Source organism: Cyanistes caeruleus, chromosome 5 (assembly GCF_971803275.1).
Source record: "Cyanistes caeruleus chromosome 5, bCyaCae1.hap1.1, whole genome shotgun sequence".
Classification (NCBI taxonomy): Eukaryota; Metazoa; Chordata; class Aves; order Passeriformes; family Paridae; genus Cyanistes; species Cyanistes caeruleus.
The window spans coordinates 25,276,843-25,300,729 of record NC_141705.1 but is presented as its reverse complement, the minus strand read 5'-3'; the positions used below and the strand labels follow the sequence as shown (position 1 = coordinate 25,300,729).

The 23,887-nt window shown below is 38.5% G+C and overlaps 1 protein-coding gene and 1 long non-coding RNA gene across 6 annotated transcripts in view; one reads left to right on the top strand and one right to left on the bottom strand.

Annotated features, from left to right (window-relative positions):
* GABRA2 (gamma-aminobutyric acid type A receptor subunit alpha2) overlaps positions 1-23,887 on the top strand; it is a 112,003-nt gene that overhangs the window by 37,416 nt on the left and 50,700 nt on the right. For 3 of the 5 annotated variants that reach the window (XM_086891442.1, XM_086891443.1, XM_086891444.1), the window contains 2 exons: positions 15,937-16,025; positions 18,593-18,708. In XM_086891442.1, coding sequence (XP_086747568.1) covers positions 15,955-16,025; positions 18,593-18,708 — 187 coding nt within the window. In that variant the 5' untranslated portion in view covers positions 15,937-15,954. Of the gene's footprint in view, positions 1-15,249; positions 15,269-15,481; positions 15,840-15,936; positions 16,026-18,592; positions 18,709-23,887 lie in introns of those variants that run through there. The other 2 variants (XM_086891445.1, XM_023925271.2) reach the window with 2 other exon arrangements.
* Positions 6,260-15,707, bottom strand: LOC111928057 (uncharacterized). Its single transcript, XR_002863893.2, has 3 exons — positions 15,643-15,707; positions 10,218-10,260; positions 6,260-6,345 (listed from the first exon to the last, which is right to left on the bottom strand). It is a non-coding gene; the product is annotated as an uncharacterized LOC111928057 (long non-coding RNA).

The following is a 23,887-nucleotide window of genomic DNA, read 5'->3' as shown; positions in this document are numbered from 1 at the left end:
ATGCACCATAAAATCTTAGAGTAATAACAGAACTATAGCTATAAATTCAGAGGAAGAAAAACATAGCAATGCCTTAGTTTGTCTCTTCCCACACTTATTTTAAAGACTCATTATTTAACACACTAATTCAACCTTATTAGTCATATTAAAACTTTACATAAAATTGTATGCTCAGCATCTTAACATATTGAAAAACAAGGGATACAATCTCTTGGAAATGGCTGGGGAGACATTTGCTTTATATTCTAAAATGAATTTTTATGAAACTCCTACATGTGAATGAGAAGTTGGGTTAACAGCTCTTTTAAATACTCTTGTGAAATAGCTTTAAAATCCAGTGATTGCTTTGCAAAAACCTCTACACAGCACAGCTTGCGTTTTCATGCAACACTTTTCTGTCTCATGTTGCATAAGCCACTGGATTTTAAACTTTTTTCACAGAAAATGTTTTGTGTGACTTGTGTATCAGACACCTTTGACAATAGGAAGTATATTTCTCTGCTGCGCAGGAAATTCAAATACAGATTACTTTATTTTACAGTGTATATAATTTGAAGTTATAAATTGATTAAAAGATTTGCACCAATGGGGAATGGAGTCTGTCACCTATAGATAGAAGCTTGGGTATTAAGTTCAAGTAAGGATTTACAGATTTTGGTGTTTCTACTTTTCTAGCTACTTACATGCTTTCTGCTCTGCCAAAAGCAGAATGGATGCTGAGCTTTTCTGTACAATTGGAACAAGTGTCCTTAAAAATCCAAAATACCCACCCACCACTCTTCATCCAAATTAGACAAATCTAAAGCATATGGGGAAAAAAAAGAGAAACTTAACTTTTCTCTCTGTTTTTTTATTCCAGACAAATTTTTCAGAAATCTCAGTGAGAAGTGCAGAGTAATAAAAACCCAGTGGGCATATGTGTGTATGGGGGGGGATTATTTGCTTGTTTGTTATTGGGTTGTTTTGTTTTTTTGCTTTCTCCAGAACATATCCCTTCTGGAAACAGCTTTGAAGGAACATGCCTTGATAGCAATATTCCTGAATCTTCTCATAATCTCCATCCTGCTGGGCCATTCCTTTTGTTTCTACATCTGCAAATCAAAAATGTTTGAAACCAAAGTGCATTGGGTCATTACATAAAAGGAGGGAGATATGGATGATAAAAATACATATTTCAATTATTTGGAGCTCTGGGCCTTTTACTTGAAACATGAAAATACACAAGTTAAAAAAGAGATCACTGTGTCTTCATAGGATTGGGAGAATTAGTGCTCCAGCCTGCACTTGTAAAATGAAACTGAGAATGCGCAGAGAGGGCCAAAAGCTTGCCTGGCTGGTAAGGGAAGAAGAGGAAGGGAAAGGAATGCTGGACACTGGCTGACTAGTAGTTTCAGCCTACACACAAACAGCCTGGATATTGCTAAAATTTAGTTGTATTGTAGTTGTTGTATAATTAATTCAGTTAAGCCTGGAGAAATGTCTCTGTCATTTTAAATCTAAATAAAGCCCTTCACCCATTAGGGCACGATGCAGCATTTTGAAGTGTGTGTGCATATTTTGAAAGCTCGGGCACTTAACAGTCTCCAAGTGGAGAGCTTTCATGCTGCAGTTTAGTATCAAAAACAAACCCCTCTACCTAGCAGCAGCGCTGTCCTGGAAGTGCCTTTCTGGCATAACTAAGGCAGTTTCTGCTGGGCATAGCATGACTCAGACATCAGCAGTCCCTCTCCTGGCCAAGTGTGTGAACAACTATTCCTTGAGCTCGAAAGACATCCCTTTTTTTTTTTATCTCTTTTTTTTTTTTTCTTTTTTTTTTTTTCCCCTGATAACTAATTACTTTTTTTGCTGCAGAAAAACAGATATTCTAACTTCAAGTTTTATGAACTTCCTACTACATTTATCCCTATATTTTCTTCTTTAAAATAGGAGATTTGTCTTTTAAGATTTTTAAAAAATCCTAAAACAACGTTTTGCAAAAGCTTTTCTTTATTTCTGGTTTGTAATTCTGGATAAGGACCTGAAACTGAGATGATAGATGTTGTAACCTACTCTGTTAACTGTATCCTACAGTAATAACAGCCCAAAGTAAGAGAAAACTGCTTGTTCTTTGTGTTTATTCTTACCTATTTTTCTTCTTCAGCTAATCAAGGTTAAAAACAAGGCTGTAGAATTCGCTGGGGAATACACCCCCTTGTGAAAGAAGGAAGACAGGGGGGTTCCTGACCACTGAGACTGGCTTTGACATATGATCACACTGTAGGAAGTACTCAAATGTTCAATCCAGCTTTAATATAGCAAACCAACAGTATCCAATCCAGCTAGAATTTTTATAGCTAAATAATAGCTAAAGAAGCTTTTTCAGTGGACTAAATACTTCTGTCCCTCTTCCGCCTGTGTAAAACTGACTTCTCTCCACCAAAAAGCATTTTTGTTTTATATTTTCTTGTTTCAATGACATAAAATTCCATGTCTAGGTATCTCTGAATCTCTGGTTTCCACTTTTAGCCTTAGATATCAAAGTTCCTAACTGAATTTATGAGATAATTTTCTTTCCTTATTATGGTCTTCTATTAACCTTTCTCATTTCTCTGAGATTTATTATCTAATCTTTGCTTGCCAGTGGCTGGAATACATTTGCCATTTGTTCTTGAGAGTTCTGGGTATAGTAAGAAGGATATGGATTCTAATCACATTCATTTTTAAATGATTTTGATAACATTTTTCATTCATTTTTTACCTTCCATCACTTTTGGGATGGAAATGAACAGTGCACATCTGCTTAATCAAAATCAGGCCTAATCAATCACAGTTTTTTAGTGTGTAGATATATATACTCATATATGTCATGGCTCATTCTCTCTAATAGAGAAAGAACAAATTTGAGGGAGTAGCATATCAAATAAATGATGGTGGTGCTGTAGGGCCAGTAATTTTTACTATACAGCAAAATGATAATGAGATGCTATATTATTAAAAATATTTTTTTAATAAATACCTTGAGAGTTTTGTAAAAATACTTTCCTATTCAGCAGAAAATCTCCAAACTTGATCTTCATCCATGCATACATTTTCATGAACCTCACTTATTTCTGACTTCTATCAGCATATATCTTACTCTTCTGAGGTATTCAGAATATATGTTGTTATAAAATATAAAACTGTGATGTCACTGAATCTATATTGAGCCTTAAGGGGAAAACCCTTATCTTCTGAAACAAGGGAAAGACCTGTAGCTTCTTCTCTATGTCATTTGGAAGAAGCTGGAGTTTGTCTCAACTAGCTAAGAAGTCTAAAAAAACAAAGTAATTTTGTGTTTAAAAGTTCCAGAGCAGGCATGGTAACATATTTTAATACTGTATCTTTTTCATAACTGTGATGAGCTGACATAGTGAGGTTGCTTGGAAAAAGGTAGGTTTCATATGTAAGGAATCAGTATACACATTATTTGCTCAAAAATACAGTTTTCTGGATATAGCTCTATCCAAAAACTGGGCAGTGGTGGTATTTAAATATCTGTGCAATAGATGCTATCCGTGTTGCAAAACTAGCACACGTCAGCAGTGTCTGTAGGCACCTTTGATAAAGTGTGCTCCTCAGTTTTGTACCATATTTATTATAAAATTATTGCTATCATCAGTTTGATTTTTAAATCTACCACCAAGCAACAGTGCTGAAACATTCAAGATGTATAGAAGTAAGATAACTCATTCTGCTTCTGCCTATAGATTTCCCAGTCAACACCGTATTTCAGTAGAAAATATAGCTAAAGATGATAAAAGAGGGGTTTCCAGTATTTTCAAAGTTTAATCAAGGAATGATAAATATATCCCAAATCAGCAAACATTCAGAAAAATGATGCTCAAACAGGTCCCTTTTTCTTACCAACAGTTGTGTTCTTCTCTCTCACAGTCTGCTGCTGCACCTGTTCCACTTTGCTAGAAACCCTCTGTTTTCATGGGTACACCTATTTGAGAGCTGTGGTTACCCACCTCTTCTGTCCTTCAGCAGCAACATCTCTTTTTTGCTTTGATGTTCCTTAAAGACACCTTGTCAGAGCTTTCTATCTCTTTTTGCTCCTCTTTCTTCATCCTTCACTGTAGCAGGCACAAGGAAAAAGCTCTTGATTTTCTTCTGTGTTGCAAAAAAACCTATCATTTCCATGGCCCTTTTGGACAGATGTTCCAAGTTTCAATTTATTCTTCTGAAACACACATTTAAAAGCTGATCATTATTACTCCTGACAGGATCACATAAGCATCTTATACTGAGGTCCTAAAACTTTATTTTATTTCTCCTGCAAAAATCTTCCTGGTGTGTCCTAGGATCACAATTGCTTTACATGGCCACTTTACAGCAGTATTCAGAACCACCTCTGTTCTCTGTTTCTGACTAATGAACACTGAATTTAGCAACAGTATAAAAGAAGTTACTTGAAGACATGGGACACACTGTGTGCTGAAGATCCTGACACAGCTGGAGCATCCACCAGACACACCACCTGAGGGGTACCCAGCGTTTCTGGACCCCTACACGACCCTTTGATGATCTCCCTGCACCCATGCCCCTGCTCACAGTGCTGTCACTGAGAAGAGCTAGCCACTATTTCCTGGGTAGACTTTGAGCATCTTGAGGAATCTTTCCTTTCTGTGAACACAGTAAAAGCTCTTCCATTCTCTTTCTCAGTTCTTTTTGTGCACAGATTTATTTCTGTTCCCCTTGCCTTTGATGTTTCATGCCTTCTGAAAAGAATATAGTCATTCACAAGGTCTTAACTATTCAAGGCCATAAACGCTTCATTTTAAACTGTTACCCTTAAAGTCTTTGAACTTCCCCCAGTCCAGCATTAATTTTCCTGGGTTACTTGCCTTGAGTTAATTGGTTCTCTGTGCTCACTGCCCACATTTTTGATTTGTTTTAGAGGTTTCCTTACTTGCTCAGAAAAAGATTTTTTCTTTCTGCATGTGAGTGAAATGTAAAAATAGTCTTCAGTATTCTTCAAGATTATTAATTCAGGAAGATGAAAATCATATAGTCATTCTCTATGGGAAAACCTATTATTATATCACCATTAAGTACTGATTAAATATACATTGTCCTTGTATAAATATATTATATTAATAGTCCTTCCATGATTTTATAATACTTCAAGATTATTCCAAAACCAATACATGTAGAAAATTACATTTTTTTAGTTGTTAATGTGTTAATTTTCCTCTACATCCTCAGTCCATCAGATCACAGGTAAGGAACAGAGACTGTGGCCCATATGCAAAACTTTTCAAAGAAAACAGAAAACAAAAAACAGATCTTAAATATGTTTCATAAATACTGTATGAAAATCATTACGTTTTTAGGGGGACCCATCCTGATACATCCAGTATAGAGCAACCTACAGACAAATTTGGGTTAACAGCACTAAAGCTATGGAGCTATCTACCACTGAGTGTTCACCCTGCCATCTCCAAGGTGCAAACATTATCAAGCAAATTTTGTTGCTCCTATTGCCAAATTCCATACTGTTAACAGAATCTGAGCTGCTTTGAAGTTTCTTCACATTTCTTTCCCAAAAAATTGCAGTATACAGATGCTCTCACTCAAGCACAAGTATTTGGGTGGAATAATGTGCTAGCTCCTGCCACTCTTCTGTGAAATACATCCAAAGGACTCACCTTCAAATCAGTCTCTGAAGTGAAAACCTTTGGAAAGAATTATAGGTTCTGTGGAAGTCATGAGAATTGGTTGGGGTTTTAACACAACAGCTTGCTTTGCCAGATGACTGGAATGCAGAGTTGCATAAAACCTTGAGGAAACACAGCAACAATATGCAACTGGTTGCATATGATTAAAGTTTCACAATGTGTATTTTGACAGAGTTGAAGTACAAAACAGATAAAAAAAAATGAAAACTGCAAACATGAAGTCTCTTGTTTAAATAATATGTTTGGATAGTATTCAGGATCAACTTAATTTACTCTTTCATTTTCAGCCAAATAAAATCATATTGTGTCATTTGAGCAGACTTACATGTCTTTACTGTTTATAATTTTATACTGGTATGGTTTATAATTTTTGAGACTTTTTCTCAATGTGTCTGGTGTATTAGTGAAGTACAAAATTCTCCATTGCCAAAATATTATTTTCAATTTAAGAGATGGAGCACCAAAGACTCATTTTACATTTAAAATAGTGTTTACAAAATTAAAAGTGTTAATAAAAATTGGCTTTGAAATAGTAATTTTCCCAGTGTTTTGATGATGTAACACAGGAGCAACTTGAAGCTTGTGATATTTTTCTTAAAATGGAAGAGGCTTGTAAAAAATGCAGGAAGCTGAGAGGAAAATCACCCTGAAAAAGAAAGACAGTTGGATAAATAAATGATATTTAAATAATAATTAAAAAAAAAATCTTTATAGTCTCTATGAATAGCTTGACCCATTTTATATCTTTTTTTTAATGAATGATAATTTATTAGAGGAAACACTCTGTTTATACTGAATTAAAGACAGACCCTCTGCTGTGCAGAAAGGAAAAAAAAAAATAAAATATCTATCCTCCATGTCCTGAATGTACTTATGAGGGACTGGACTGAGTCACTCATGAGTAAAAACCAGAGAAGAAAGACCTTCTCTGCAATACAAACTACTCCAATTAAAGTAAGTGAAAGCTACAAGTCTGCCAAATTGGGCTGCAGGTACATCTCTAATATAAGCAGTGCACAAAGACTATCTTGCATATTTTCTTCAATTAATTGAATGTAAGTTGTTGGTGGTTTTTGGGAGTCTGATCTCACTTTTTTTAGCTACAGATTTTAATGTAGGCTTTAGGTTCAGAGCAATAGAAAAGTCCTTATACAAACAGAACGCCGTGCTAGTCCCTTAAAACTTTGAAAACTAAATAGGAATCCATTCAGCTACAATTTTTTTTTCATTGAAGAGAAACTGATTGGGACAGGTTACAGCTGTATACACTTTTTTTGGTGGAAATAATCCTGTTGGGCAAATATGTAATTCAAAAGACACAAAGTCAAGGATATGATGATATGACAATATGAGGTTCCTGGTGAACTGTTGCCTGTCAAAAGAGAGGGGTGGGAACTCTGTGAGGATTGTAAAGTTGGAAGTTTAAGCTCTGTGGCTTGGTACCTTAGATTAAAAAATTACTCTTTTCTTCCATGCCTATTCAATCTCTTGCATTCCAAATCACTGTCCCTCTGCCTCTGGTGTTTGTAACAAGAGATTGAGGAGCTCAGGGAGAGTCAGCACTGGGGAGCACCTTGCCCCAGCTAACAAGAATCTTTGTGACTTCTGGCCATACTCATGCCTGCTTTTCTATACAGAGGAAATTTGGGGTTAGCTAAAAGCTTTCTTCATCAAATGTGGCCCTGCACTCCCCAGGTAGGGTGCGGAAGGAGCTGTCCCTGGGCACCTGCAGCATCCCTTAGGGCTTCCCAGAAAAAAGGGCCTTGCAATGCACCAAATCAAGTCTCTAAATCCAGGTGGCACAGTGAGGAAATTGTGCAGAGAGAAAACGGAAACCCAAACAGGGAAAAGGGGCCTGTTGCCATGTTCCCAAAATGTGGCATGCAACTTGTCCACCATGCCAGGCCAAGGGGAGAACCTCCACGTTCTTAGAGAGACAACAGAGAACATCAAGATGATCTCAGGCCACAAAGCCAGGTGCCACAAAATCAATTTAAAAGGACACAACCAGCTCCCTCCTCAAATAACCTTGGTGATGTTTAATGAACTCGTACCCTGGGCACCCTTTTTTGTGTAGCAAACTTGAATAGCACCATGCAGAGCTTCTGGGTAACACTATTCTTACTTTGTAGACAGTAGCATATTATTTTAACTGCAGATACTCTCTTGTGTCCAGCAGGTGCTACCCAGACTCTCACAAATACAATACTGTGTTGATATCAACTATCTGCCATGTGCAACTATTTATACCTTTTCACTACGTACGTAAGGTATGAGGGCAGCTGTTTTTCCTTGAAAATCCCTTGGCACTTACCAGCAGTTTTGACTCAGCTTTGTGGAAATGAATATTAAATAGCAGCCCAGTTTTCTCCCTCTTTGGAGCATGGATGGCTACTGCAGACTCACATATGAAAGGGAAAGCTTTGGATTCCCCTAGTGAGTCATCAGTCTTTCACTGGTGATTCATTGCTTGAAAGGAGAGGAAGGTAAATCAGGACTGCTTATATGAACTGTCATCCATTTATCCGGTTATTTATTTATTTTAGCCCGGGGCATTCTCAAAGCAATGGAATGCAGCTGTTCTGACAGAGGCCAAAGTCTGAAGGTTTTCTCAGGCTCTGGGCCGTACTTGGCATCAGGATGTTTGGAAGTGAGGAGAGATGAGCTGAGAGAACCTTCATCCACACAAAGATCTCTTGCCCTTAAGCAAGGAAGAGTGAAGGAAGGGTTCATACTGCCAGTTTAGGTGCATGCTAGGAGAAATCATTGAGTAATTCAACCTGCTACAGCAGGAAAGGCTGAGAACCCATCTAAGCACCTCCTCAGTTCCTCAGGAGTGGTTCTCATCTGCCTGGCTTGGAAGCTTCCTGATCTCTCTATCTGTTGCTGCAGCAAGGGCCAGTTTAGGAAACAGCAATACTTAGAGCAGGCACTGAAATCCAGCAGTTTGTTTATGCAATTGTCTATACTATGATTTAATTGTCATCCTGCATAATATGTCATCTACAGTGCGCTGAAAAGCTAAATTCATCTTTTAAATGCATAAAAATACTGTAATGGCATTTAATTAACCCAGATATATATAGCTCCATGCTTCTGCAAAATGTGAGAAGACTGTTATAAACTACAGTTATACCCCTAAGCAATTATATGGTTTATGTTTTTCTCTAAAAAACATGGGACATAGCACAACACTTCTCCTCCTAGACTCCATTGATGAAGAAGCTACATTTGTGTTAACTATAGTATAGAGTGATGTGATCTTTTTTTCTTCTTGCTGAAGCTAGGCAAGACATTTCATGTTAGAACTGTCATTGGATTATTTGTTGTTACTGATGGAAGAACACCTTTGTGTGTGTTTTAGCTAACATTAGTCAAAGACAGGAGGAAACTCTTTGAAGTCCTGGGAGGCAGAATAATTTTTAAAATGCAAACTTTTTGCCACCCAGGATAATGTAGTCTTGGATCAACAACAAAAGGTTTCCTGACTAGGAGCAGTTATTGAACAGACTTCTAACTGAATTCTGTCCATTTTTTGAGCAGCACTGAAATAAGGCCAAAAGATGATTTATTATTTTTTTTTTTTTAATAAGGAATCTAGAAAAGCATCAATTTTTTTCAAATTTAAAATTTAAATCCACTCTTAATCTGAATAAACACCCGATAATTATTTTCTGCTCAAAACATGACACTGGCAGAACTGCCAATTTCAGCAATTTTCAGGCAATCTGAAAGTCTGTATTGTGCTTCTTGTTCTAGAGTGACTTGTGCTTATTTACAAAAGACAGTATTTTTAACCAGTTTGTCTGAAAAGTTCATCCCTCCTTAATCCCTTTGTTTGTCATACTATACTCCATTTAGCTTTCTGCTTATTTTAACTGATCTTTCATGTTGCTGAATCCCCAGAAGCAGAAGTTAAGTAATTAAATAGTTATTTTAACATAGAAATATCACCACTCAATTGTGTCATCTGCCTACAGCCTGCATTATGGTGAGGGAAAGAAATGTGCAGAAGCACATTCTCTAAGTTTACTGAGGCCCTGAGGCTTAGGCAGATCCTGTGGTTATTGATAAATTTGTGCTCATCAAACATTATTTAGGATGGCCAGAATCAGCTAGTGACAAGGGGAGAGGAGGCTATTGCAGAAACAAAGATAACCACTGACAAATGATTCCTCATATTACCAGCCTGCAAAGTCAGCACATGGCGAGTTTTTGGGCCATACAAAGTGGCAGAAGTGTCTAGCATCTTTCCTTTCTTTTTACTCCTGGAAAAAGTGTTGATTATTACTGGCCCTACATTTGTAAAATTTTCTATGAATTTCTCATTGTAGCAATACAAAGGGATTTGTTTTGAGCTTTAAAATATATTCAAATAAAGTAGTTTTATAAGTAGTTCTATGTTGTAACACTCATTTTTAGAAATTAAATATCTTTCTATCTTTCTAATAAACAAGTTCTACTTGCCCCAAACTGGACACCTGAAACATGAAACATAATAAATCTATGTTTCGTTACCTTAAAAACACCTTCAGAGTCCAAGAAATACTTGAGTGAAGAGCTGAAAGATAAATTGTATTTATAAAAATAACACAAAAATAATTATATTTTTAGAACAATTTTACATATATATTTTCTTTTCTAGCATTCTGTCTTGTCTGCTTAAACAAAGGTCTTATTTTTCTGTAAACTCATTTTTAGCCATAGCTATAAAACAGAAAATAGGGATTTGCAGAGGAAGAAAAGCGTTTCTTTTATAAAAGCAGATCTCTCTCCTTCCTCTCAACTCAGACCAAGAGTGATTAGCCAGTTCTATTTACCTAAGCTTTCCTGTCCCAGCTGGTAAATGTGTTACATTGCCCTCTGTCGCTTGCCTTACATTTCTCCCACCAAGAAAGATCTACTCTAAAAGGATGATGAAAGTTTCACAACTCCTGATAGACAGCAAAGACTCTCTGCTCACTCTTTCTGTAGATATCTTTGCATTTGGAGAAAACTGGAAATCCTCATGCGGTATTTAAGGTTCAAATCTGGGAGAAGTATAATCCTGGGCAAGAAGAAAAATTCACCAATATTTAAGGTGGGAGAAATCTCATTTCAATTTCCTGTTCTGCTGAACTTCTCAGTGCACATTGGAAAGCAACTTAAAGCCGATTATACACAGTTGAAATAAAGCTGGCACTGGCCCTTTGCTTTTGCTCCTCAGTCAGGAAGACTGTATGATAGCTAGAGCTTTAGAACAAGCTCAGAAACTCTTCCCAGTCTGTGCGTGACACAGTCAAATTGAAAACTCTGAGAGCTGCACACACCCTTGCTAGGGTGGGTTCTGCATAAAGTTGTAAGATTTTTTGTGCTTCCTTGTGATACTAGCATCTAGTGTTGGATGGTGCATCTCGAAATAATTTCAACTCTGAGAAATTTGGGCTACAATTTTGCGTAAGAAGGAGGAGTTTTGGATGCCTGAGTCTTACAGAAATCTGCTCTCCATCATAATTTTATGGGGTTCCTGAAAATAGCCAGCTTCTTCCTTCTTTTTTCTCAAACTACCAGTCATGTACCTGCATGATTAGCCAGTCTAGGGACTGACCAGGTCAAAAACTAATTCCTCCCCTCAACATTTTATTTCATCATTATTTACAGAAATAAGATAGCATACATGTTTAAAATTACATAGAGATTGTGTCTTGGATGTATATCTCAAACACTTGAACTTATATTTAACTATTTAATTAATATAAATAAAAATTTGAAAAGGATAAAACAGTCTATCAAAGAATGTATATCATATTGAAATATGTTTTATGCCTTTTTAGAGATAAAAATATTTATAAAAGGCATAATTTATACTAAAAATATCCACTGCTTATGACACACAAAAATTTCTGATATATTGCTTCAATTTTCACACACATGCATCTCTTCATTTAACTCCAGTGATTATTGTTTATATCCTTACAGCTCAGAGTGCTGCTGGCCTAGATATAAGGGTGGGGATTATTCTCAAGCAGTATAAAGTAAATGCTGATTACCTCAATCTGCCAAATTTTTTCTGGAAATGTTATACTGCAGAATGTACCCCAGATCAGAATTGTATTAATGTATATAATGTATTAATTATATATAAAATTCTGTTTTGCATTACTTAATTGTGTCTATGACAGAAAATGATGACTGTGACCTCCCTAATGGCTACAAATTGGAGGTATTGTTTTTGAGTAATTTATTTTGTCTGAAGGATGGTGTAACTCTGTCATATAAATGATTCTTTTAAGCACAATTTTAAAGGAAGCATTCAATCTAGTGTTTTGCAGTCTGGATAATGACTAGGCCTTGGCTTAACCTCTCCTGTATTTCTATTACCTCTAACTGTAAGAAGTGCTTATGAAATGTCACATACCTACCCTGCTATTCAATTTGTGCTCACATAGGAAGTCATTCCAATCTCACAAAAGAATTCTGAAACATCATTTATCAGCCTGTGCAGAGTTTTGAGATCCTTGGCAAGGGGGATAATAGGATTGTAAGGTACTTTGTTTGTTTTTAAGATTTTTTTAAATATCAGAATAGGGACTGAATAATATTTATATATATGGCAGCAAATACAGCACAAAAGAAATAAAATCTTTTAAGTAAAACATTTTATTCATACTTTGAAAGTAACAATTTGTAGGCCTGCTGTCTTTCTGTAGATTATTTCAAGCCCTATTCAAACCAAGTTCATGACTCCCCTTCCACCTTCCAGGGTGCTTACATCTGGACTCAGGAGAGTCTCACAAACCCAAGTGCTGTGTTGGATGCCGCATATCACTTAGCGTTAATTGAAATTCAATAATGAATGACAGCATTCAATACCACACCACAAATAATAGTGCAGAAGGGAAGAAGGGTTCCCTGCTGACTGTGCATCTGAGGGGGCTCAAGCACACTTTTTCTAACTACCTAGAGCTGAAACATTTAGCATTTTTGAGCTGTGCTTGCATGTAACGCAAAAAAACAATAACGCCCCAGCAGTATCACAATTTTCTCCCCAAATACTTTCCAGTTCACTGGCAGCACAGGTTATAAGTATGTGAGCCTAGCAGAAAAGCTCTTCTCTCTGTTAGTAATTATATTGCCTCTGATTTTTCATGTTGCCACAGTAGTTTGTCCCTGTACTCAGCTTTCCTGTGATTTGGGATGCCTCACAGGGCTGTCCAACTTATTTAAAATGGGTATGAGGGGTTATTTTAAAATTTCAGATCTGAAGCATGACTTTAGTGCATGAAGCTAAGGTAAATCTCAAAGAACATCACAGGTAGTAACTGTCATTAGAGCCTAAAACCCAGCATGTTTTTCTTGGGAAAGTCTATGAACACAAGCTCATTGTAAATACATCCCTGCCCCATGTGGCCTTTGAAGAATGACAATATGCCATCACAGCAACAAGGAGCCACTGTGATTGCTTTCCTTAATGAATACGCTTTTCTATTTCTTGATGCAACTTACATATGAAAATTAGAATATAACTTCAGTATTATTATTACTGGAGGTGTGTTTTGAGAAGCAATGCCATGAATACCTGTGGAAAAAAAAGTTTTTTTTAAAACTTAATGTGTTTCATATAAGAATAAATCAGGAAGGCTCTTCACTTTCAGTGGTTCTTTCTTCCCCCTCCATATTCATATCTGTGAAGTCATCTGTTCTTAGGACAATTAGTTAAAACTAGTTTTCTTTACTGTGAGGGTTGATTCTGCATCTATTATCAGTTGTTTATTCCTAATTCAGGGGCTCTGCTGCTCTCCGCAATTTATTCCTAATATTATTTCCAGGCAGATCCAAAGGAGGCTTTAGATCGAGCATGGATACCTAACTGACAATGAACAGAGCATATTTTCACATCTGTACAAAAGATGAGAGCCTGTGTCTTAGAGATAGCCCAGATCAGATGGCTGCTGAAAGAGTGTTTTTCAGATTTCAGTTTTTGCTCCTGTCCTTTGTCATTTTCCACAGATTGGGCTGTCATTTTAGTGGTTATTCTAAAACAAAGACATTCAGCTTATTCCCTCTCTCTTCTCAGCCTTACTTCAAGTTACAAAATATCTCAAAGTTGGAAGGAACAAATTGTCTTGGTAGCCCAAGTGGTTTTCTTCCTTCTTTTGTTTCTCATCCTCTCCTGCAGAGTCATTAAACCACTAAAGGAGAAGGAAACACAGGCACCTCCAATTGCAAACTGCAAAAATTAGGAAGCAGGAACACCCCAATTATATGGGTAACCTAAAAAATTTGCTCTTTTTTTCCTACTTCTTTCTCTTTCACTCTTATTTCCTTACCCACCTCCTCCGCCTACCCCCCCTCCCCCCTTTCCATGTCTATGCATCCTATTTCACATGCTCATTTTGGAACTGATATTGATTCAGGACAAAACTTAATCAGAATAATTTCAGTTAAACACAATAAGCGGGCCAGTGACATTAAGAGAGGATAATTGAGATTGTGCTTTGGGCTGTTAAGAGATTGAAAGGAAAGGAGATAGATGAGGATTGGTTTATAAAGAAAAAAAGAAAAAAAAATCGGAATATTATTGCCAGCGTTATTTAATTATTTCCGAGTTAACAATGCAAAATGAGGGTACACTAAATATAAACCCTTATCTTTAATTATCAAGCCTGTCCTGTTCTACTTGTACTGGAAAACCTGAAATCAATGGGAATGAATCCCAGCAGCGCTCCAGTTACTACCAAAGAAGGACTGCATATACGAAAGGAGGGCAACGTGCTTTAAAAGACAATATACCAGAAAGTAATGCAATTTGAGGGGGGAAAAAAAGAGAAAAAAATACAAGCGAGGTTTGTTTTCTTGTCTGCCTGCATCCTGGGCTCACGTTGAACGATAGACTTTTCTTCTCTCTGCATTCCAATTAGACTGTGCCAATGGGCAAGTGGGGAAGGGAATGTTAATGAGGCAGCCGGGGAGCGGGCTGGGAGCCGGAGCTCCCGCCGCAGTCCGGGGCAGCGCGGCGCGGCCGCCCCCCGGCAAACGCACACTTGACCACGGGCGATGGAGAGGCTGAGGAGGGAGGGCTACGGAAAATGTGTTCTGCCGGTCTGGCGAGCGCTTTTCGCCCCGTTTCTCGTTCGCGCCCCGGCGACGCTGCCCCGCCCGCTCCGGGCTCCGAGGCCGCGGAAGCCGCCGCGGAAGCCGCCCCGGGCCGGTGCCGGTGCCGCTGCGGGCGGGGAGCCCTCACGCTCTGAGCCCCGCTCCGGCCGGAGAGCGGGGGCGGCGGGCGCGGCCCCGTGACGGCCCCGCGGGGCAGCCCCGCGCCCCGGCACGCGCAGGCACGCGCGCGCGCACCCGCCGCTCGGTCCCGGCCGCGCTCGGTCCCGGCCGCGCTCGGTCCCGGCCGCGCTCGGTCCCGGCCGCGCTCGGTCCCGGCCGCGCTCGGTCCCGGCCGCGCTCGGTCCCGGCCGCGCTCGCCTCCGCCGCCGCCGCCTGGCCCCCTCGCCGGCGGCACCCGCCTCCCCTCCCGCCTTCCCTCCCTCTCCCCCTCCCTCCCTCCCCGCCTCGCCCGCCCGCCCGCCCGCTGCTCCCAGGTAGGGTCCCCGGGGGTCCCCGGCTGCCGCGGGCAGCGCGGGGCGGGCGGCGTCGTCCCCCGGGGCGCGGGCAGCGCCCGCCCGTGTCGGGGGCTCTGCTGCTCTCCGCAACTTGTCGCCCTGCGGGGGCTGTCCCCCGCCGCCGCCGCCCCGCGCCCCCCTCCGCCCCCCCGGCGGCGGCCGCCGCTGCTTTGCCGAGCAGCTGTCAAACGTGCTGGGCGCTCGGCGGCGACGGGGGGCGGCTCGCCCGCGGTCCCCGCACCGAGCCCCGGCGAATGGCATGACTCTGCCTCCCGCCCGCCCCCCCGCCCCCCCGGCTGCGGTGTGCCGTAGTGAGGCGAGGGGTGGTTAAGCCCCCATCCTCCCATACATACGTTTCATATTTTTTGTTCCTTTTCGTCTCGGGGCTTTCACATCACGGAACAGGAAAGCATCTGATGCGCCGGCTCACATGCCACTTCTGATCATACGTTGCCTCCTTGCACAGAGCAGGATCGTTGGGAAAGATGGAGATACAATAAGTTGCTAGTACTGAAAAGTGCTGCGGAAATCCAGTGGTTTCCTTTCTCCAGTGAAGTGACATATTTTCCTCGGGTTAAGTTGAAAGCACTGTTTGGCGGAGACTGACTGTGGCTGAGAGTGGGTTTGTGTTTTTCTTGCACCGTTAGGTTTTGCAAAGAACAGCGATGAAGAGGAAGCTGGCACTCTCCGAGATGCAGTTGGTTCTTCTCGTTTTATTGGTGTGGCTACCAACAAGGTGAGAGGACATTTAGTTTTCTTGTTCAGTCTGAACATGTATGTTACAATCTCCTAAGGGTAAGCTTGTGTGAGGGGTTATAAAAGTGTAGTATATAGTAACGTAATAAGAAAATCTTTCTTAACTGATTGAATGCAGTAATACATAGTTTCGGGAACAAATGCAGTAGAATGTAGTTTAGGGACCATAAAAGCCTGATCTCTTGTCCTTAAACGGTTTGTGAATTGATGCTTTATTTCACCATTAAAATAACAATTCCTTCCTTAAATGTCTTTTTGGATCTTAAAAATTTGAGTTACTGTATCTCTGTGATTCTGTACCATACAAATTGCAGAAATAGATTATCATGAAGTCAGACTGCAAATCACTGTCTTTAAAACAATGCTCATATATTTATTAATATGGGCATGCCTTTTTTTTTTTTTTCTTGATTGTTTTTTTTTGGTCAAACATAATAGAATTCAAAATGATGCTTAAGCTTTAAACCTCTAGGTGGAGATAGCATACAACTTCACAATCACATATAATAAAACAATAGCATCATTTATTAATCAACTTTTCTTATGTTGTTTAAAGTTCTCAGTTTCTAAAGTGACAGCATAAGAAGAAGTAATTTTTATTACATTATCCTTTTGTGTTGCTCACAGTCCCTGAACACGTAATTAATTGTAGTTTGTAACTTTGAATTACTTGCTTTAGTTCTGGCTGCAGTAGGTCTTGTCCTCATATGGTAAAGATTGTATGTATATAATGCAAGTTTCCTATGATTTAACAAGTCTCCAATATTTTTGTTTGCTTCCCAGCGAAGAAAATATTTTCTGAAACTTTGTTTTCTATTTCACTTTATACCTAACTATGGTGCAGTATTAGTTGAGTCACAGTGGGCCAGATCCTGCAAACCCTACTCAAGTGAGTAATCTTACTGACGTCAAAGAGACCATATACGTTATTAAAGACTTTATGCCTGAGTAAAGTTTGCAGGATTCGACCCTAATTTGATGTAATTGTATTGATGCAATATTTTTTAGTGGAATCTTGAGTTGAAAAACTGTTGTATCTCAAAAAGAAGCTTAAAAATGGCAGAAACGTACTCTGGTAGCCCATGAGTACAATGATCCATCTTACAAACCAAAAAAGAACCATCCAGTAACTGCGACTAAGAAAAACCTGGCACATGGGTAATCACACATGACATTTTCATGGGTTCATTATAAGTTAACTGGTTTGGGTCAATTCTGTGTTTTATATGATGGAAAGCACAGACTGCAATGATTTACATTTAAATACTTGTTTATGATATTGAGCTGGAGACCAACATACAGCCTTGTCTTTTTGTAATTTTAAACAATCATAAAGCTTGCTTTACAGAAAATGTCATCCAAACCCACTTTTGCTTTGGAGAAGGAGGAAAACATGCTTGCTATTATGACATTCAGAATGCCTTCATATTGAGATGATTAATACTCAAACATTTAGGTTTAAAAATTTAGGTAGCTGAAAAAGATGTCAATGGTAATGTGTGTAGCATATGATGCTTTACTTCCTTGATACCAATATGCTGGTTTTAAGTAGAAACGACTGATGAGCTCATGTATTTCACATGCATAGTGCTTAAAATTGTTGGCACGGCAACATTTGCATGTGTAAGGCTTTCTGCGTGTCAGGGTTTCCCTGGCACAAACCCTTCTGGTCTGAGTGCCCAGGTTCCAGAGCACTGTGGAGCACCACGGCTGGCTGGGGAGCAGGTTCATATTCCAGCCCCTGGCATGTTCCACAGAGGTTTGATCCACAAAGGCTCTAATGTCTCTTTCTTTTTTGGGGAAGTTTGTCACAATCGGTGGTCTACAGATTCTTCTTGGCACTTCATTTATGATTCCCCTTTCCACACAACTTTTTTTTTTAAGGTTTGTCTGCATCTAGTGGAGTATCGGATAGTGTTTTTTATGACAAAACAGCGTTTTAGGAAGATGAAGGCTGTCCACAGCTATCCTGCAGCTTGCTAGTCAGCACTGGTGTTCCCTCCCACCAACTGCTGGCGTCAGAGGACTCCCTGAGCATGATCGCTGGAGTTTTCCCTCATGTTAGTTCTTCTGGTCATGTACATTACATGACCATTGGGTGGAGGCAAATCCACAGGATTTATTCAGAGATGAGTATACCTAAGCGAGGACAGATAAGATAGAGCTGTAAAGGAGATGGGTTTGTGCATGGAATCCCGGGTTTTCAGTCCAGGAGTGACATACCACCAAAGCCCGAGAAGCTCTTCTAGGGTTTTGCACCAGCACAGTCTCCACTAATGGTGTTAGTGGAGCTTGAAGTAGCCCTCACTGTAATGCAATGATGCTTACAAGTAGAGGCTACTGGAAAATTGCTTCCTGGATATTTTAAATAGTGTGCTGTTGAATCTTATATGCCTGAACTTGTTGTATTTAAATTGTACATTCGTATACTGTTAAATACACCTTTCCTGTAGGAATACATCAAGTAAAGGCTAGCCTGAAAAAATGCATGTTGAGTGTATATTAAAACATACTTAGCACCTTCTAAAATGTAAAATATCCATTTAGATCAGTGCTGGCTGACTCCCTGGAAGACGAAGCTAAGAATAACATCACCATCTTTACAAGAATTCTAGACAGACTTCTGGATGGTTATGATAATCGCCTCAGACCTGGATTAGGAGGTAATAAAACCAATTAAAGATTGATTTTTAAAAATCAATTTTAATGTTCAGATTTTATGCAGTGATATTCTTCCTTCAGGGTTTTTTTTTCCCTAACAACTGGTATGTATCTTGATAAATTATTTATAACTACATTCACCCAGATGAATCATTTGAAGTTTGAGGAAGATAACATCTATGAATGGAAAGAAGGCACTTTCACACATTTATCTTAAGTAAAAAGGAAAAAAACTCTGGTGTTTTATACATAGTAGAACAGAATGTGAACAAAAATAACATCTAAAGCTGTTATTCCAGTCAAGGAATTTTGGTTGAACAAGGAATGCAGGCTTAATTCCCTGCAATGCGATAGGTGTATGTTTTCAGAAATCTGCACAAGTGTTTTGTGTGACGTATATAAATTCCACATTTTAGATTCATTCCTTGGCCCAGTAAATTCAGTGAAAATGTTGTGATTTTGACTTCTTTGGAATTAGGGTGTCACTGGTAATATGCATTTCATTTCTAGGCACCTTGCACTTATTTGGGCATTTGGAAGAAAAAAATACAGAAAAAGAGGACAGAGGTCACTGCACTTCTGTGCCATTACTGTCTGTTATTTTTCAAAATGTCAGTTCACATTTTGATTTTAAAGCTGTATGCCATCTTATGTCAGTATGTGTTATATAGGCAAGAAATTTAAATAATTTTTATAGTCTTGAAAATATTACTGTGTACAGAAAAATCCCTATGACAGGGAGGGGCTGAATATCTCAGTTTCGACAATATTTTATCTGCTATTGGTGTTTATCTGTATTTATACAAGCTAACATTCAGATATACACTTCTACTGCTATTATTATTTTTTGTAACAGTTTTGGTAATTGTAATTTTCAACTTGGAGACTGTTTCAGCTTGATGAATCTAATTCTAGTGCAAAATCCTTGGGAGCCATTCCTATTCCTGTTGATTTCAGGAAGATCAGGCCCAAAGCTAGAGACATGCTTCAGCTTCCATGGAAATTGCAATAACAACTCTGATCAAATTAGGCATCAGTTAAAGCTCAGAGTTTTTATCCAACACTATTCTGTCCTGACCTGTGGCTCTGTTGCTGTTCTGGTCCTGGAGAATTGTGGCTTGCATCTGACACAGCAGAAAGTGGGAGCTGACGCTGACTAAAACAGCTTTCTCATTATACATTACTTTTAACCTAGTATATCTTTTCATTTCCATTTCTGGCCTCTGTACAGGGGAGGCTTGAGAAATATTTTATATTCAAAGACTAATTTGGATGGTACATAGGACCTAAAACACTGTTGATGTGAGAATTTATAGTCATGTTTTACATGGAGTTTTGATTTCTTTGCAAAATTTTCAAGTTTAAGAATTTAGGCGTAGTATAAACATGCAATGACTTGCAGTAGCATTTCATATCACCAAGCTCATGTTGAATTGGCAGGGCTTTTAAAAGCATGCATTTTATTAGAAAAATAATCAAAGTTTTCTTGCTTACAGGGAATGAGCCATTTAATGAGAGCAGTCTGTAGCTCCTTTGCATATCAAGTATTTATTTTAATATTGAAATTGTATTATTGAGAACATGAAATAAAGGAAAAATCTAATGGATTTTTCTTTTATATTTTTCATTAAATTTGCTTCAAAATAACCTCCCTCTTTTCCTTTATGAAGCCTCATAGATAATTAAAACATACTCTGAGAGCAAAAAAATTAAAGAATTAACATCTGTTTTCTATTGGTATACATGGCAATCAACCCATGCAGAATATGTGTGAAATGAAACTGTGTCATGCATATTAAACCGTGGTGATTCATGACACATTAATCTTCAAGAATACTTCAGTTGTGGATGGATGGATTCTCAGAATTTAAAAGAACACTTGTAAGTGGCAGTTGTGATAATTCATGATACAAAACATACCAAACAAGGCTTTTGTACATAGTGCTTCGTAATTATGTAGTTTCTTATTTCAGGAATTTTCTAACAGTTTATTTATTCCTTTTTCTATATTGACCTATAGTCTGAAAAGAGATATGGAAATAATTAACCTTCTTTTTTTTTTTTATTTTTGTTTAAACACTAAGTGCCTAGTAAGCTCTGGGAGTTTCTAAAAGTGTTTTTGTAAGAGATTATGATGTTCTGACCGTGCCACACATCATTAATTTAAGATACCTAGTCTCAGTTATATTTCACTTCCATTTGTATGAATCTGAAAAGCTCATTTGAAACCAGTAGAATGTTTACTTTGGCAAAGCAGTTTGTATTATTGTGCACACATCACTGCTATGACTGGGATCACAATCTGGTCTAACATGCTACAACAGAAATAGTCCAGGGTCTGAGATAAATTCTTCTAAAGCAGTCTGAAAGCAAGAGCTCTTCGTCAGCCCACTTTCACTTGCTGTGAAAGACATTTTCAGAGATGTCTTACAGCAAGAATTTAGCTCATTGTAGAAAATTGCTCCTTTAGTAATGAAATGTTTTGGGTTAATACTGGCATTTTATCTAGTTATTGACCAACAAAAGGGAAATGTATAAATTTCTTGAAAGACTGTATATGAAATTCAGCTAAGTAAATGTCTGGTTGGGAGGTAGTTCTTGAATTAAGGGATAGATTTGTAATTCATTTTACTGGGAGACTTGGTGTGAGTACTGACAGTATGTAACTTGATGCTTTACTGATGCTCTTCAAAACTGAGTACTATTTTCTAAAGATTGATGAGGAAGGTTTAACTTTTACTGGTGGTACATCTCTGTCAGATAAACAGGTTTTGGCTGTTGGCTGTTGGCTATCCTACCAGCTGGGACCCTTGAGTGATGTATGAACACTACAATGATGAAATTACCTGCAAAATGGGTGTGGGCAGGGAGAAGATGACACTGCACCATCCCCTGAAGCTAGAGACATCTCATATGACTTACATATATGCCCCAACCTACTGTACTGATATGGATAAGCAGGGGTTTATTCAATCTTTTCTCTGTACTCATTTTATGATAAGCACAGGGTTGCAGCTGGAACACTCTTGACTGCACTTTCAGCTCTGAAATGAACTATTTTGCCCAAACATTCTATGCCATTTCTGTTTAGTCATCAAAATAAATTACAAGTTTGACATCAAAACAAATTTCCTGTATCATTAGCATTAATTTGTATGAAATATAGGCATGCAAATGGCAAGTCATACAAACCTTAATTGTTTATGACTTTCTATAAATCATGAAGTTTGCTGTTTGTTTTTTTTTATTTGCTGCAATGTTTTCAAGACACTTAAGGTAACATTTTTTCATAAATCCTTTGCTTTTTATTAGCATGTAGAAAAGGAAATCCACATATTAGTGGACTCTAAAACTAAGCAAGGAACCAAAATATCTGGAAGTGATTGAACTATCTATCTTCTCTCCTCTGGCCCATGAACAGACATGATCATGCTGGATGCTTCAGTATTCTGACTATCTCCATAAGTTATTCAGCCTTCTTTACTTTCTCACATCAGAAACTGGCCTTTCCAACAGCTATAGAACTTCTGTCTTTTCTGCTCTCTGAAACATATAAAACATAATGGAATAGAAAACTTAAATGTTGGAGAAAATAAAACAAAACAAAACAAAAGGGAAGTTACAAGGGCAGAGGACTGGACTTCATAGCCTGAAATTTCAAGTGCCATACTGACACTGAAAAGATCTGTGGAAATGTCAGGATCCTTCTGCAAACTGTGGTCAGTCTCACCAGCTTCAGGAATGGCATTCTTATTGTAACCAAAGAGTTGAATGTTGGTTGTTAACAAAAAAAGAAGATAAGACAGTAGGTAGGTGAAAATTAAATGCACTGTGATTCTATTTTGAAGGAACCATCTCTGATTTCAAAAACTCTGATTGCTTTAAGCAAGCATCTGCATTGCATTTCTCATACAGACAGACCAAATCTTCTTTTCTCCCAACATTTTGTAAATCAATTGAACGGGAAAACTGAAGAGAATGGAAGGCAATTCTTGTTGACTATTGCTATCAGGGAGATGGTCGGCAGTGAGCACTTGCAGGTGTGATCTTTCATCTTTGGAGCACTGCATATTTCATTGCATAGGATCAGTGTAATGTAGATGATTGAAAGTTGTGTGATGTGCTTACCAACACAATCACAAAGAAAATCCATTTTTTCACAGATTACCTTTGTTTCCTGCCCAGATCAGGAGAGCTGTATGCATATATGTGTCTGTGTTTATCAAATAGTTGGAGATTTTCAGTTGCCAGGAAACAACCCTAGCTTGGCTAGTCCTCTAGCCAGACCTAGCAGTGTTTGTCCCCAAATATGATTAATATAAATTCAGAGTATCATAAAGGAAGGTTCTTTGACTATTTTTTTCTGCAGAACAGTGCTAGAAAGCTTTTACTGCTGTTTTTAAAGAAAAAAAGTGCAATTCCCCATCACAGTTCTGATTGCTTCCTTAGCCTTTCTTTGCTCCAGGTTCATCTTTGGAAATGGTGATATCTCTCTGCCAGTGCTAGTGCAGAGTAATTCAGAGCAGCACTTGCATCTTCTAAAAGCCCACTATCTTTGTAGCTGGGCTGGGACACAAAGAAGTAAACTATTGTGTGCTCCTCTTTTGGGCAAACCTGGAAGGGCCACATGGAATCTGGCCATAATAGTGCTTTCAGAGGAGTCAGTGGGCAACTCAGGTTAATTTATGTTAGAGCCATGGATAATGTATATTGGCAAAAAGCATTCCTTGTAAGAAATGGAAAAGCAATAGAGAGGAGGCTATGAAAATCTCATTAATAACTTATCCAGGGCATGCAGACAGTGCTAAAAAGCAAGAACAGAACTAGCTCAGTAGCTATAAGCATTCCAGGGAAGGATTCATTAGGAAAAGTGGAAGAATAAAAAACTCTGAAGAACCTTTTTTGATACTAAAGAACAAACAAAAAAAAAATGTCTAATATAGGATAGGGGCTGAGTAGCTAGATAGAGGTTATTTGGTTATTTATATTTTGAAAGTCTGTGAATAAATCAACAGTGAGGATGTGAAAATAAAATTAATGCTACAACTGTGCAGGGTAGTTCAACTGGGGAAAGAGTTGCATGATGCAAAGCAAAAAAAATCACAGAATCACAAAATAAGCTGAATTAGAAGGGATCCACAAGGATCATTGGACCCAGGATCAATTCCTGGGCCTGCACAG